At 40.7% G+C, this 16,080-nt stretch overlaps 1 protein-coding gene across 1 annotated transcript in view; it reads right to left on the reverse strand.

The window, feature by feature from the left end:
• skd (mediator complex subunit skuld) overlaps positions 1-16,080 on the reverse strand; it is a 54,208-nt gene that overhangs the window by 5,448 nt on the left and 32,680 nt on the right. Inside the window, exons 3-13 of the mRNA XM_013324909.1 lie at positions 10,109-10,193; positions 7,034-7,117; positions 6,533-6,720; positions 6,243-6,376; positions 5,990-6,136; positions 5,655-5,743; positions 2,360-2,492; positions 2,042-2,152; positions 1,466-1,680; positions 378-585; positions 87-200 (exon numbers count right to left, since the gene is read on the reverse strand). Coding sequence (XP_013180363.1) covers positions 87-200; positions 378-585; positions 1,466-1,680; positions 2,042-2,152; positions 2,360-2,492; positions 5,655-5,743; positions 5,990-6,136; positions 6,243-6,376; positions 6,533-6,720; positions 7,034-7,117; positions 10,109-10,193 — 1,508 coding nt within the window. The remainder of the gene's footprint in view (positions 1-86; positions 201-377; positions 586-1,465; positions 1,681-2,041; positions 2,153-2,359; positions 2,493-5,654; positions 5,744-5,989; positions 6,137-6,242; positions 6,377-6,532; positions 6,721-7,033; positions 7,118-10,108; positions 10,194-16,080) is intronic.

Below are 16,080 nucleotides of genomic sequence, written 5' to 3' on the forward strand. Positions count from 1 at the left end.
TTTGAATAATGAACATTTAAATTTGCTGTAACGAAGCGAGAGCATGCGACATGCATAGATATAAGGGGTACACTCACAAGTCTTACCGTTTCATCACCGCTGGCCGCGTCGTCCGAGTTGTCGAAGATCTGGTCGAGGTCCTTGAGCGTGGGGCACAGCCCGTCCGATGTGAACAGGTTCTTGTACTCCTTGCTGTCCTCCTGCATACCACAATTACGCCATCAAATCACTCCGATTATTACATAATCATTTCATACAAAAGTCCATAAAAATGTACGATACAAGGTCCCAATCGTAATTTAAAGTTCAAAGTTTTTATGCAATTTTGAAAGGGGCGCATTTCACTGTGACGCAATGCAAGGCAACAGAGCACTAACGTCAAGGCGCTCTTGCTTGACGTCTGCGGCGAGGGGTGCGAGGTGGGCGTGGTGGGGGCGCTGCGGGCGCATGGAGCGCGCGGGGTGCGGCGCGGGCGGCGGGGTGTGGGCGTGGCCGGCGTACAGGTCGCCGCCGCGCGCGCCCAGCGCCAGCTCCTCGCTCCACTCCCGCGTCTCCGTCTTGAATCGCTTCACTGGGTGCTCCAGCCTACAAACACACACCTTGTATCAAATATTATGTACATCCATTTAGATAATATGCATAACCTAATTCATAAGTGTCATAAAAACTTGTATACGGCCATGACAATATAATGTTATATCAATTTTATAAGTTTTAACTAAATTATCGTAATTATTCGTGCTCATCTAAATATACCAATGAAACCTATAAAAAGGAAAATAAAATAATAATATAGTAAAATTAGACAGAAGCACCGTAAGCCGAATAATTAAAAACTGAAATAAAGTAACGACGAAATGATATAGAAATGTCACCAAATATTGAACACAGCATTTTAAATCTGTACAAATGTTGCCGCGCTATCTGGTACGTTATATAGCGAGGATAAGATCCACTTCAGCCACGCTGCGGGCCGATGCGGCCGTTACACTATCTCGCAACTTGTTGCATTATAAAAACATTAAATAAACAACTACTAGTAGTTCGATATTCTACAAAATAAATAATAACGTCTAGAAACAATTGATTCAGAATTCAAAAACAACTTAAGTGTCTCGTGCAAAAATTATAATTTTATTAACATCATACCTGTCCCCCCGCGCCGGCAACAATGTTTACTTTAAATCAAACTCGGACACATAAATTAGTTTTTAAAAACTTATCAAATATACACAAATATTTCATGGATATTGCCTAAAAATCTACGTAAATAAAACTGTGATTTGATGTTTAAGTATAAGGTGCTTCGGTCAGACCTAAAAATATTAGATAATCAAAAATGATTTTGTAAACAATTTATTTATTGTAATTATCAACATTACAATGTCACTGTGGGCACCAATAGCTTTCTAGAGATATGATAATATGTAAAGTATCCAGTATGCGAGTATAATTTGGTGCGTACCATGCGTGCACGGTGGTGTAGTCATAGAGCATGTGCAGCGAGTGCTCATCCTCGAGGGGGTCCAGGCGCTGCTCGGCGGGCGGCAGCGCGGGCCGGCGCACCAGCTCCGGCGCCGCGCCCGCCGCCCCGCCTCCAGGTATCGCGCCGCTCCCGGACACGCCCCCGCCACCACCTCCGCCGCCGCTCCCGCAACCCGCGAACCCTGGCGAGTCGCCCTGCACAACACAACATACACATTCTTAATAAAAAAACACAACACGCCTCACCTAAAATTATTCTGTTTATAATTTCAGAGTTAGTTTCATTGTTAGCACATGATAAATGATGTTCAGAGAAAAAATATCTGACTATGACTAGATTATAATTATTGATTAAATATCTCTCAAGTTACCTTGATCTTTAACATTACCATTTCCTTATCTATGCCGCTTCGAACATTAGCAAAATATCCGCAATCTTATATATGTCTGGTGTTTTTTTTGGAAGTCTTATATACCGTCGGGACCATGAGGAGTGAGGCGTCTAGGTGTTTGTGTGTGTATGTGTGCGTGTGTTGTGTATGATTGTGTGATGTACCTGTGTGTAGGGCTTGTGCGGCGGCGCGGAGGGCGGCGCAGGCGTGGGCGGGGCGTGCGGGTCGGGCGTGGGCGCCGGCGTGTGCAGCGTCGTCGGCACTGCGCCGCCCGTCTACACGTAACCCACAACAATCTTACTCTATTCACTAACTCCACTACACATATCAAATATTTATTTATTTAAAATAAATGATAATTCATAAGTAACAAAAATTGTTTAAACATTTCAGTGATACAAATTGGTAAATTGTGTCGGTTAGTTATATAAATACGATTTTTAATGAGTTACACATAAAATATAATATATGGATGTGCTGACCTGGTGCGCGGGCAGCGCGGTGAGGTGTGGCGAGGGGGGCGGGGCGCCGGCGGAGGAGGGCGCGGAGACAGCGGGCGCGGGCGAGGCGCCGCCGCAGCTGCCCGGCGAGCACGCCCCCACGACACCGCCCGACCTGCGCACGCACACGCTATACTTATACATATTGTACACAACACCATTAATACTCCGCGCTCCACAGGATTGATAACACACGATGAAACAAACGGTTAAAACCTTTATGGCTGAAACATAACTGAGACTACTTTTTACATATAGTTGCTCTTACATTTATTTCATCGTCTGTTACAGATTACAAACATTTTCAATTAATTTCTGGGTGTAGCACAATAACAATGGAGTCGTAAATTATCTTAAATTTAACTCGTAAACATCAATTTCCCACATGAATGAAGGATTAATAGTGTAACACAATGTGTTGCATATTCAATAGACAATGATGTATTGATGTTTTCTGGTGTACAAGTATGAATGATCAACCAAATCCGCGTATGATATATCGATCTTACGGAGCGTCGAGATGAGAGGTAGATGTTATAATGTATATGTAAATCGAATGAAATAATGAACTTTCGAATTGTCGTATTTCCTAAATGTTTTTAGAGGATTATTTGCTTTCACACGAGAGTGAATAAGACTTAATTATGAACATTAATATACATGCGTTTAAATAACATATAATAGTGTTATCGTGTACGCTGTAGGGTAAAACAAATGTGTTAAAGTACATATAACTTTGTAAAACACAGGACGTAAAAGATAAATTTGGCGACAAGACTGGTCGTAATGTACACTGTCCCAAAAATATCTGCTATGAACACTTGATATAAATGTACAGTTGAATTCAATAAAAATGAGAAATTATATTTGCACATGTCACTACCTGACAAAGTCATTTATTGTCTGTGAATTTATTTTGGAGTTTTAGTATTTAATTTCATGATACAACATGTCGTTTTATAATAAGTCTGAGGTAGGTTTGTTATAATATAATTTCACATTTGTAGCGAATTCGAGTACAAGAATGAATTTACATAAAACATAAGTTTATATAACCATAGCTGTCAAATGTCGTGAACGAGTTATATGTAAAGGTAATAGTATGAATATAGTTACATAGACACAAAACATGCAATGTACATTAATTACGAGAGGAAAATCATGCAGTATACTGTACGGCATCAGAGAAACTACAGGTCTGCAGGCATTGTGACATGCGAACAAGCACTACTGCATCCTTTGTGGCTCGCAAGCCTTAATGAATAAAATTCGGTTCTTACTTGTGGTCTCGCCTGCAGTGCCAATAAAGCTCACATACCTTTCTTATTAGAGCGCTCGACAAGTTTTCAGTATTTTGAGTTACGTTTTCCAGTCGCCGTGACCTTAATGTTTATAGGAGGTAATACTTTCCCAATTCTCCGCAACGTCTCGTTTGCACCGCGGTCGTAGCAGCCGAGGCCTTCACCACCCTTACCTACTTGTATCGAGAGTTCCTCTCGGGTCGCACTGCTGCCCCGGTGTCATTGCACACATGACTGTACCGATTTATACTTGTAACTTTCAACGTTATTTATTTGTTTCGATTGATCACGGTTCAAGTTTAAAACTTCGATCCAGTGAGTCGTGGCACCGTCGGATGTACAGAGATGTGCGATGTAACACTTGCAGCCGCGTGGTCCGGTACTCACGTGATGTCGCGCGGGGTGCGCGGGGTGCGCGGCGCGGTGGGCGCGTGGTGCGCGGTGGTGGGGGCGGGGGCGGGGGCGGAGGCCGGGGGTCGCGCGGGTCGCGGGGCGCGCCGGTGGAAGGGCGGGGGGCGTGGCGTGCGCCGACGCCGCCACCTGCACAACAGAACGCTACTGCCGCCTACCGCCGCGCACTACTCGCGCCCGCACGTCCGTGTGACCGTTACCAACTCTACCACCGGCTCTACTCACTACCTAACGAACGCGACAATAACAATACACAAAACGTCCGACTCAACTGTGAGACTTGATAACAAGCGCGCTTCCTTTACTCACTACCATGCAGAAGCGGTTAACCAAACTCAAACTACATTAATAAGCGAACAAAAATATAGATCATGCAAGCTTATAAATATATTTATGTTGATTTTATAAATTCTCTATTTGAATCCTTTACATAATCTAGAATTCTTAAATTTTAATGTTACCGACATAAAAATTTAACTTTCATGCTATATTAGAAGATATCTAACTAAAAGCCATTAATAACTATAATAAATAATTTTACATTGCTAAGATAAAGCTTAGAGAAAAATAATAATATTTTGTATCAATAATACATCCCGCAAAATGTCATCGAATAGTTTACAAAGCAATATGTAGAAGTCCATTATCAGTCAAGTCTCACATCAATGAAATTATAAAAGCAATAGAGATGATACAATTGCGAAACGTGTCACACGAACGAGCAGAGCGGAGGTGAGCGCGGGGCGCGGGGCGACACACTGCGCGCACTGCTCACACTCGACTATCAATACATTAATTTGTCTTACATAAATACTAAGATAAAAATAATTTAAAAAATAATTAAATAATCTAATATTTTAATAGACAAAAATGCATTGATATTTCCGTGTTGTCCTTTATATTATAGCAAAAGAGGCATCTAAACGATGCTAACTTTAGTTAAAACTACGTCCCTCTACTATATACTATAGATATAAAATATACTATATTTTTTTTAACTAAAAATAAACATTCACATAACATCTACCTATCTACCTATCTATCTATCTACATGTGATCTACTCCTTAAATACAAAATCTCGTTCACACGACACATGTTCTCATATCATGCACTAAGCATAGCTTCTCCGGACGCGATCCACCTCAACTTCATTCCGATGCATGTAAAGTACATAAGTATAATATTTGCATATAAGATATAATGTATATATGTATATATAAATGCTTACATACAACGTTCATACAACTACCGCTATATGCCTCACTAATATATAATATTTTTGTTGTAATGTTAGATAATGGGCGCTGAGTCGTTTACTGCAAATCAAAATAGTAACAAATAACTCTGATAAAATTGAACAAGCGGTTAAATACCACCAAAATAGCTACAGGAATATAACTAAAATATAATTTCTATACTAAAACAAATGCAAGGTACATTGAAATTGATTAATGACTATGCAGTTGACAACACAGCATACATTTTCTAAAAAGTATTTGTGTGTGTGTGCGTGGCGGTGTGTGTGTGTGGGCGTGTCTGCGAGTGCAGTGGGCGGGGCACTCACTTTGCGCAGGAGCAGGGCGTCTTGCGCGTCGGATCCGCGAAGTCCTCGCTCTTGTCGCCCACCGCCTCGCCGTAACACAGTTCCGCCGTCTGAAAATGTACACAATTTTTATAATCTAAATAAACAATACCTGTAAAACTATTAGAAGAAAGTAGAAAATTAGATATTAAATGTATGGATAAAGAGATATACAATATTTATAATCTTTAAATATTTGTATAGACAAAAAAATATCCTGAAATACTTTAGGAAGTGTACTCAGAACTGGCCACATTTCTTAGTCAGCACTGTTTCCAACTTCCCCAGTGTTGTGTAGAGGCAGTGAGAGGAGGTACCTGGTGCGGGTGCGGCGTGGTGAGGGCGCGCAGGGTGCGGCCGGCGAGCGCGGCGGCGGCGGGCGGGGGCGCGGGGGCCGGCGCCTCCATCTCCGTCAGCAGCGCGTACGGCAGCGGGTAGCGCATGCGCACGCCGCCGCACTCCACCTGCAACACACATCACATCATAAATAAATCATCCTTTTTACGTCTAACTCGGAATACTTACATTGATAATAAATTACATTTTATGTTAGAAAATAGGGGTGAATACCTCTACTGCGCCGCAGCCGTGCTCGAGCGGGTAGAGCTGTCGCCAGGCGTCCAGTAGTCGCGCGGTGGCCGCGTCGCCGTCGCTCCACTCGCGTCCCGTCACACGACCCTCCAGACCGAACGGCGCTAAGATCACTGCAAAATCCCACAATACTCATTCCGTTAAGTCGGTGATATCAAGCTTAGGTAAACAAGTCAAAGACGACAACTTTTAGCCTTTTTGAATCTAGTTTTAGTCCTTTGCGTATTGATAATATATGCAATGCAGTGAGCTTGCAGTGGGTACGGTACCGTTGGCATGTTGGGCGGTGTCAGGTCGAGCGTCGCGTGGCGCGTCGTCGGCGGCGAGTCGCGCGAGGCGAGCCAGCCGCTTGGCGGTGAGCGTGCGCACTGGAGGGTGTTGGCGCACGTCCACTGACGCGCACACCGTGCTCTCGCCGTGCAGGAAGAACGCGAACGAGAACGACAGATGCCACGGGCTGACAAACACACAAACAAATTGTTACTACATTATATACCTAGTGTGTATATTTAATATTGTTATGCAAGAAACAAAAATATTTAATCTTAAATGCAACATAAACAAAATATTTATAGTGAAATGTTCGAAGGAGAACGAAGTCATACCATTTTCTTAACAGGTACAACACAGAGATCTTCGTTCATGATATAGGAAGTGAACTCTGGTGTTTCCACCGAGCTGCATTTGAAACAATTCATTGGAAATGCTTCAAATTTTACTTCCATATGGGTATAAATGGTAATAAAACAAGTATACGTGATCGTAGTTACCTTTTACCGACGTCCTCTTCGTCGCCATCGTAAGGTTGGACAAACCACTTTCCCAGCCTCACAAAGTCTCGCGATAACAAGCATCTGAAATTATAACGAATATTTTATTAACATAAACTTAGGTAATAGTAAGTCAATGCACATATCACTTAAGTAATAAAAGACACTGGTGCGGCTTCCATGTCATAGAAATGCGGTGTCATAATGCATCACTACCGATGCCCATATCAATTAATATTGCCAATGCGATTCCCATTTACTGTTGTCGCCGGCCCGGTGTGCTGGGTTAGATCTCACAATGGTAACGATACAAGGTATAGCAATGTTAGGGCTTAAGAAAGGTTGACGTTTCAAGGTCACATATAATTTTATATTTATTATATAAATAATCAAGATATAATTATTATATAATTTATAAAGGCAACGGGTAATGTGAAGTAGGTAGAGCAGGAATCTCATCATTAGAGCTTATAGCTTCAATATCGCATGCGGAGCGCACTTTAGCGACCCGCCCGCCAAGCCGTAAACAATTTTAATAAACAACTCAACGATAATATTTCTTTGCGGCGTAATGCTTCAAATGTTTAAGATATCGTCACGTTAGCGCGTTTAGGATTTTATTAATACCAGTTAGTTCATTAACTCAATCAGATCGTTAATATAATTGAGTTTATGTTCATTGCTTGAAAGAACCGGATTTAAGGAATAACAATCAGTCACGCCATCATTTGATGGTGTTTATAATATAGACCTACATTCAGTATTGGGGGCGGCGTTGTTTTGCATAGCAAACGCCTTCTTAGGCAAATGCTTTTTACATCTTAGAATTTTGTAGTGTATACGATGACCAGTGGGTTCCTAAAACCAAAATTTCCGTTTAAAACATATCTGTTTTGTTAAAGATGACAGAGATGACGATATGTTCTATACAGAGATTTTTTTCTCAGAAACCCACGGTAAGTACAGTGGAATAATTTGAACGTTCACTAAGATAACAACAACGTAACGTCATTACGTATTAAATGGACAAGTCACGAATATTTTTGTATTCATATTACCCATATTGTTACGGATACTAATGTCGCTTTCACTACGCTTTTAATTTGCTCCGTGTACATAAACAATAATTATACATACTTATTGCTCAATTGAAAAAAAAAAACCGAACTCTTGCTACACTGAGGATTTCCACAGTTATTTATTTTGAATCTAAAACACAGTACGGTCGCCATAATGAATTTAACGCGATTCAAATGAAATTATCAAACAACAAGATAGAATAACAATTACGTATCGCACAATTTACTCGACAGTGGAAACGATTACGTAATAGTTTGTTAATAATTAATAATTATCGAGTCGGCTCGCAGTAATTGCTACGTGTTGCGACATAAAGCTCCGCGTAAACTTTATGTACTTCAAGTTCATACAATGATCTATACGTTTAATGACTCATTGAGCGATACTCAGCTGCAATATTGTACTCAATGCCGTGCTGTAATGCCTTTGTGTACATTTATTTTATATTATTTAACGTGACAGAAGTTTACTTATCATTTTACTGCCAACTTACAGGACACACTAGTTACGATTACATGTTACATCGAAAGCATCCTTAAAAAAATGTATTGACAGACAGACAGACGGACGGACGGACAACAAAGTGATCCTATAAGAGTTCCGCTTTTTTCCTTTCGAGGTACGCAACTCTACAAATAAAGTAATTTTAATCTTAGGCTACTACGACGGCCTCACAGCGGCGGCGGCAATTAAGCGGCATTGAACTTCAACAGGCGCGCCGCCAAGGTCCTCTCTTATCAAATAAACGGAAATGCATCATCTATTTAAATATGCATTATATAGTACGAAATTAAATTGCCATTTTATCTAGAATTTGGTGTAGCTAAACGTGACAAACATTGAGGATAAGCAGAAATTGTTTTTAAAATATTTGGTTGTTGCAGGAAGCCTACTAACTGGAATAGTACCGTAACCTTGAACAATAACGAAGTAAAGAATGACGTATCAGCGTTTTTCCGTACTTGGTATACTGATTTTTTTCCTTATCATTGCTTTCTTCTACGTAATATTGTCATCACATTTTTTTTTGTCTGGAATTCCCAATAATCAACATAAAAGGCTGTGTTTGACTGTGCGATCAAATTAAAACATTGATAGGCTAGTGGGGGGCGAGGCGGAGTGTCGCAGCAGTGGCATGGTGAGTGCACAATGTGTGTCGCCGACTGGTCGCGGTGCGGTCGCGTGCGGTGCGCGCACTGTATGCGAGACGCGCTGAGCCGTCGGCGGGGTCGTCGACCTGCTCGCGTTTCGTTCGTCGGTGAGATGCCACCGGCCGGCGCTGCAGCTCGCCCCCGTAATAGCACCTACACCACCACACCACAGCCACATCGCAACAATGCTTACAAACTTTACGATTATTCAAAAACGACTCTACAGTTTAATTATCTAATTATTTGTTATTTTTGTCAATTGAAGTTAATTAAACTGTAACTAACAATATCTCTGATTGACTCCGCTTCAAAATTAAAATATTACAATATTTATGTAACATCACCAAACCCTTACTACGGCCTATAGAAAATTACAAAGCACGTAATAAATTTGACCACACGATATGATCTCAAAAGGTCCCTTTAAATTAGTTGATACTTAACATAAAAACATCTTGTAAATAATGTGTGGACGTCGTAAAAGTATCACGTTGTAAATGAGCACCGCGGCGACACTAAAAATACATTCACAGATTAATTTCATGGAGAACAATGGGATCGTTTACACCGCACACATTTCCTGAACTCTGAGATATCCAACTCTGTCTAACCGGCAATGAAAACTTATGGTAAATATTGAAGCGTTTTGATGACAATCAATAAGCTTAAGATTTGCGAACGCGATGACGCTTGTTACGACCATCAGCAGATAAGCTCGCGCGCCCATACTGAATCCCAATTATAATTCACAAGGACGATACATCTTATCGCAACGATTTAAATAAATGGCATCATAAAACATCGCTATAGCTGCAGACTACGATAAATCTTTTGCTTTGTTTACCTTTCGATGAGGTTATGCAAAGCCTTGAAGAGCAGGGATCGGCACTCGTAGGACAGTCCACTCTCCCATGAGCCGTGGTCGCCTTCTGTAAATAAAAAAAATAAAACATTTAGTATAAACTAACAAGAGAGTAGTGTGTTATTTGTAGTGAATAATTAAACAATTTTCTCACGGTATAGAAACATAACGGAAGTAAACTCAAATACTTTACTTAAAAGGTCCTTGTTTTAAACTCAAGCGTACACCTTGACATTGACAGTTATTACTTTTATCGTGTGTATGTGAGCATGACGTCACCTGGTCACCGATCAACCGCTTAATTAGCGTCTTGACAAGAGCACCGCATCGGCGCCTCCTAACTTTCCGCAGAGTTTCAGACTCAGCAAGGCCGAAAGACGCAAAACAAACAAGCACCATTTCCAGGTGATGTTACGGAATTTTTCCACTAATTGGTTCAAGTTAAGTTTGAATTTTGCTAAAATTAGTACTGATGGAAAGTTTCAAGAAGCATTTATCATTGTTTTATGAATTGCTCTGAATTTACTGAATTCATAATTTGCTATTAGCCCCTACAGCAGGAGGGAAGTTGGTTAGAGCGTCCAGAGGCAGTGCAGTAGCAGTGCAGTAGCAGTGTAACGGCAAGCGGAAGGGAAGCGATAAGCGGCCGCGAGATGCACCGCCGATGATTGCTGCAAATAGTTGCATTCGCAATCGGAAGATAAACCCGCGCTACCGCCGGCGCGCCGTGCAACAACAAACCGTGCGCGACGTTGCCGCTCCGCGCGCACCTCGTCTCGCTCGCGCAAGGGGCGGGCTGTGACGTAAAGCGGGCGCCGCGGCGCGCACGTGCTCGTGTTTGTCGTCGCGCGCGACACACATGCGACTCGTTAACATTTTAATTGACATTGAAATTTCCACCTTAGAATATCGCAATAGAATGCGACATGTAAATATTTCCGCCGAAGGAGGCGCTAACTGCGAGCGACCACTCGGTCAACTTTAGAGCAGAACCGTGCGAAGCCGCAGTGGTGTATTTATGTAAGCGGTGTTTTTATTATGTCCGGGAGGCGGCCGCGAGCGCTGCAGCGGCGCGCTGGAGATGTTCCAAGCTTGCAGCCTTGACATTCGTGCTCCAGGTGGCCGCGCGCTATTTTCCTTTGCCGGACTAGTTTTTCCAGTAAGAAGCAGAGGTTAACGACGATGATTCAACCTCATTGGTATTATAAAATACAGGCTGTTGTAAAACAATGGAGTTTCGCGGTCCTTTGTCTTTATCGCACGGAGTTACATTACAACATACAGAAAGTTCAATACTACGTTCGGAACGATAACATGATATTGTTTTTTTTTCCTATTAAAGTAAAAGACTATTGGTATTTCTTACACGTACATTATACGATTAACTATTTAATCATAACTGGCCATCTTCGATCACCTTATCAAGTTTTAATTTATTAACCGTGGGTTTCCGAGATTAAAATATCCGTATTTTTATAACTGTTTTGTTGACGATAATGACAGTGATGGCGATATATTTTATACAGAGATTTTGGCCTCAGAAACCAACGGTAAGTAGTATAAATGAACTGTTTTTACTATTGAGAAGAGAGAGAGCCATTATATGAAAGTCCTCTAAACTTGGGGAAGGAAAAAAGTTGAAACCTACGATTAACATACCAACATGTTGGATTACTAAAATGTCTTATTTACATAGTATGTCTATGAAAGCATTGTTAACACCCACTTCATATTCAGTGTTATCAACAGTACATACATAATTTGGGCCTGACCTGACGCAATTATAAGTTTACAGGTTATAAGACGAGCTAGGCGCTCGGCGAGGGCGGCGGCGGGGGCGGGGGGATTAGTAGTGGGGGGTATAATACCGGTTGCGGTGTGCACCGGTACCGCGTGCAATTATTGTCGCGTTCGGTTCGGCGGCGGCTCAAGGCCGCGCGGGCGCCGGCGAACGGTACGCGTACCGTACTCCGCAGCCGGTACCGGTACGCGCAGTCACGACCGCACTCGCCCCGCCTCGCCATATCCATCAATGGATACCACATAGCCAATACTGAAGGTTAAATCGATTTCGATATTCTTGGTCCTACTTAGACGATGTTTAATTTTTTTTTAATATTCCGACATCATAACAAACGACGTTTAAATATATGACTGATGTCTTAAATTTTCTTTAAAATTAAAGTATTACATATAGGGAGGGTTACATTTCTGAATGTCAAAATCTTAATAAATCAATTTAAATATTAATAATAAACATATTAGAGTGATATCTACATCAAGGAAGTGTGGTCAACTTGTTCGTTCAACATATTTATTACTGTACATTGTAGAATCGAGGAAATTGTCAATACATTAACAGATATCAATAACGGAAAATGAAACTTGCCGTCCTTTACACACCTTAATTGGAGAAAGTCAATCAACAAATTAATAGTATAATATTATTTAATTACATACAACTTAGCGTTATAGTATCACGTATTATAAAATAAAATGATGAATGTTAAACAGGTAATGTATTGTCATATACGTTATGTTTTGTAATAGATATGCAATCTTGAGAAACAAACATAATTTCTCGTTCGGCAACAAAATGGACACAAACACAAATGGTGCACTTCAAATTGTAAACACTAAAGTTTACCCTAAAGGCTTTGCTGTTTGATGATTTTTTAATACTGCAACAAAGAGCTGACCGACTAATTCCAAAGCGAATGGTTAAGAAGGGAGCATCATGGTGGTGCATCCTATGTGTGCACAAGGTTCAAGGCCGCGCAGCAGGAGTGTGGGGTGTCGCGGGGCAGGGGCGGGCGGGGGGCGGCGAATCAATAGCAAGGCGCGCGCCGCTCGGCGCTAATTTCCAATCGCTTATCACTGATACCATAGACCAGTTTGTTTTCAAACGGCTATAAAATTTTATATCCAAGTGAGAAGAACCATAGCACCTAAGTGTTACATCATATTTTTTAATGACAGCCGAAATTAATTTTTAAATTAATTTAAATTTCTGTAGTATGTGTAATTTGACAAGTCGTAGTAAAATAATTTATTATTATGTTTGTATTCAATAATAAAAATATTACAACATCAAAACAAAAAGTGTAATACTATAATTTGATGTTAATTTGACTTCGAATGCGACGTAAACACGGTGGCTTACATAATGAGCGAGCGGGCGAGCGGGTGCACGGAGACGCGGCCGCGCGGCGGACGTGTCAGCAATAAACATGCTGTTTAACGAGGGACTAATGGATTGCCGAGATTTATTATGATCCATAAAGCAACAATGTGCGCGGCTGCTCACTTTCATAGGGCCTCAGCATGCCACAACACGCCAACACAACACAATCACATACATTTACTAGTACCAAGTGCAATCAATACTAATTCACATTCCTTTACTTTCGTTAAGCTTGAAAAGGAAAAGTAAAATAGCAATTGCTGTGAATCACAAAAAAATCCTATACGACGTCACAAAACTATCATTTTAAAGTAGAGAAATTTGTACAAATTAAGATTTATAAGCAGATTTGTAGTACAAGAATGTTAATCAGAAGATTAGTGTTAGGCGTGTCCTTTGCAGGACGCAACCTTTACTTGAATCGTGCTAGCGGCGCGCACGTACCAATCAATGCGATAAGGAAAACTATAAAGGTATAACAAACATTGGGTTGTATAGAGCTCGCCGTGAGTAACTAGTGCATCGCGGCGGGCATGCTAAGCACTGTGCAGTGTTTCGTCGCTGAATCTTTTGTTTGTTTATACAAGGTAGGTACGGGCGGCGTGGCGGCGCGAGTCATGGCACGCGCCCTACCCAATAGAATAATCGACCGATTACTAATCTAGCTTCCGATTATGTCCCGCGTCCTTTCTTGCTTTGTTATAACTTCACGCCAAAAGTCAAGAAAACTTTAATTTATACTTAAATTTATAAAAAAAATACAATAAATGAACCATATTTATAGCGACCATGCAAGTATTTCTCTTGCCAACTAACAGTAGACAAAGATATCAATTGTTAATTCGTTTCGCTTTGTTAAGCATCACAGACTAAAGATTCTGACTGCATTTAGTGTCCTAAAGCGACAGTAAGAGACAATGTCCATAATGTCTTTTAAAATCCTGATTTTTCATTGTCATATCTCTATCTACGATGCATCAAACATCAGCTAATCATGGACTACTAACATATATGTACCTATTGCTATATGTTATGTACAAGCGTTGCATAGTTATAAAGACACAAGACACGTAGGCACGTCAGCGCGACGCGAGGTTAACCGCCGTCGCTCCCTGCAGACCCTCTGTGAGTGTATTGAATAACTCGCCTAATGTGTATTGTACACCTTGCCTTACACTATTACATAGATGTTAACAAATGTTTTATTTGTATACATAGGCCTCTCTAATTGATGTCTGTGTCGTTTGATTACACATTAACACGCTAGATTCCATTATCGATTAGCATGGCAAAATAGAAAGCGTGACAACAACAAAGTTACTTCATCGCCAAATTATCTGTTACAATATTTCTCAATATTTTTAAATGTATTTATCGTGGATACATAATACAAACTTTTTCTCGTTATATTTATCTTTCTACAGTAAAAATGATGTGTTAGGTGATTATTGATCAGACATTACATATTATTATAACTTACAGATTAAAAATGAGCCAAACTGTGTACGTGAGAGCAAGATGCGCGAACCAGATGTTACCATCTCTGCATCTGGTTGGAGAGCGGAACACTCTTTATACTGACCTACATTTCGATTCATAAAAATATTTTGATAGTAACTATCAGTAATAAACTATCAATAATATTTATCATTGTATCTTTTTTTACGAGTTTGAAAAATTATTTAAAAACTGGAAGTAAAAGTTTTGATATGATTTTCCTATGACAATATCGGCGTTATGTTAAGTATGTGCAGAGGTGTGCAATGGAGGAGGCAGGAGGCAGGCGGTAGTGGTCTCAGTGCACGGCTGCACGGACGCCGCGGCCGACAAAAACCGGTATTGAGTGTATGCACACGCTACCATAAGTACACAAACCAGATCTATTAAACATTGTTTTCATATTACGCTCGCAACAGAATACTAGATTCGAGGCAAATATAAAACACGTAGGTCCTCCGCAACTCAAAATAAAAGGTAAATTGCCCGTTGAAAATATTAGAGATAAATTTAATTCAAAATTTTAAATATAATAGGCGTTATTTTATAACAAGAGACGCTTGGAATGTTATGTTTGATGGATTTAATTTGTGTTATAGGAATCTGTAAGAATCAACCCCCTTTAATGATGAATGGATCTTTAGCAGTAATCAGCGTAGACTAGCCAATATAGAGTATATTATGGAAAATTCAGTTCTGTATAGACAAGTAACGATTATTTAGACTTTTTACATTTCGGTTCTTGTACTTAAATGTAATATTTATTTATAGATAATATATTATAGTTAATGTGAAGTGCATTAGAAATGGCAGCGCAGAAGCGTGAGGTAGACCACCCTCGACCCCGATAATGCTTGTTCAAGATGGTATCGAACGCGTGGAAATCTGTCAATTTGCAGGAGCCCTCGGGGCCACAAGCGCTGTCCCCCTCGCACGCGCCCACGTGCCCGTGACGTCACGCCCGGCGCTAACGTCACACCGCTCGCGGCCCGATTGCAACCCGCCCCTCCCGACACAGGCCGCACTTACAACCATAAATACACAATTTCGTCTTTATTACATAATATTCATGACCTTTTACATTCAAAGGGTCATTTGTACTAGTAATTTCACTGTTTTCAATTGAACGTCTAGTTAAAAAATGTTATTACTTTTATAATTGAATTGCACTAAGTTAAATAAAAAGCAACCGTATCAAATGTTCCTCTTTGAACTCCAACGATGAAACCCGGATCGGTGAAATAAAATGTGATAACGACATGTAATTGCGAAC

This window comes from Papilio xuthus, unplaced genomic scaffold, assembly GCF_000836235.2.
Source record: "Papilio xuthus unplaced genomic scaffold, Pxut_1.1 DF824888.1, whole genome shotgun sequence".
NCBI classification, from domain to species: Eukaryota; Metazoa; Arthropoda; class Insecta; order Lepidoptera; family Papilionidae; genus Papilio; species Papilio xuthus.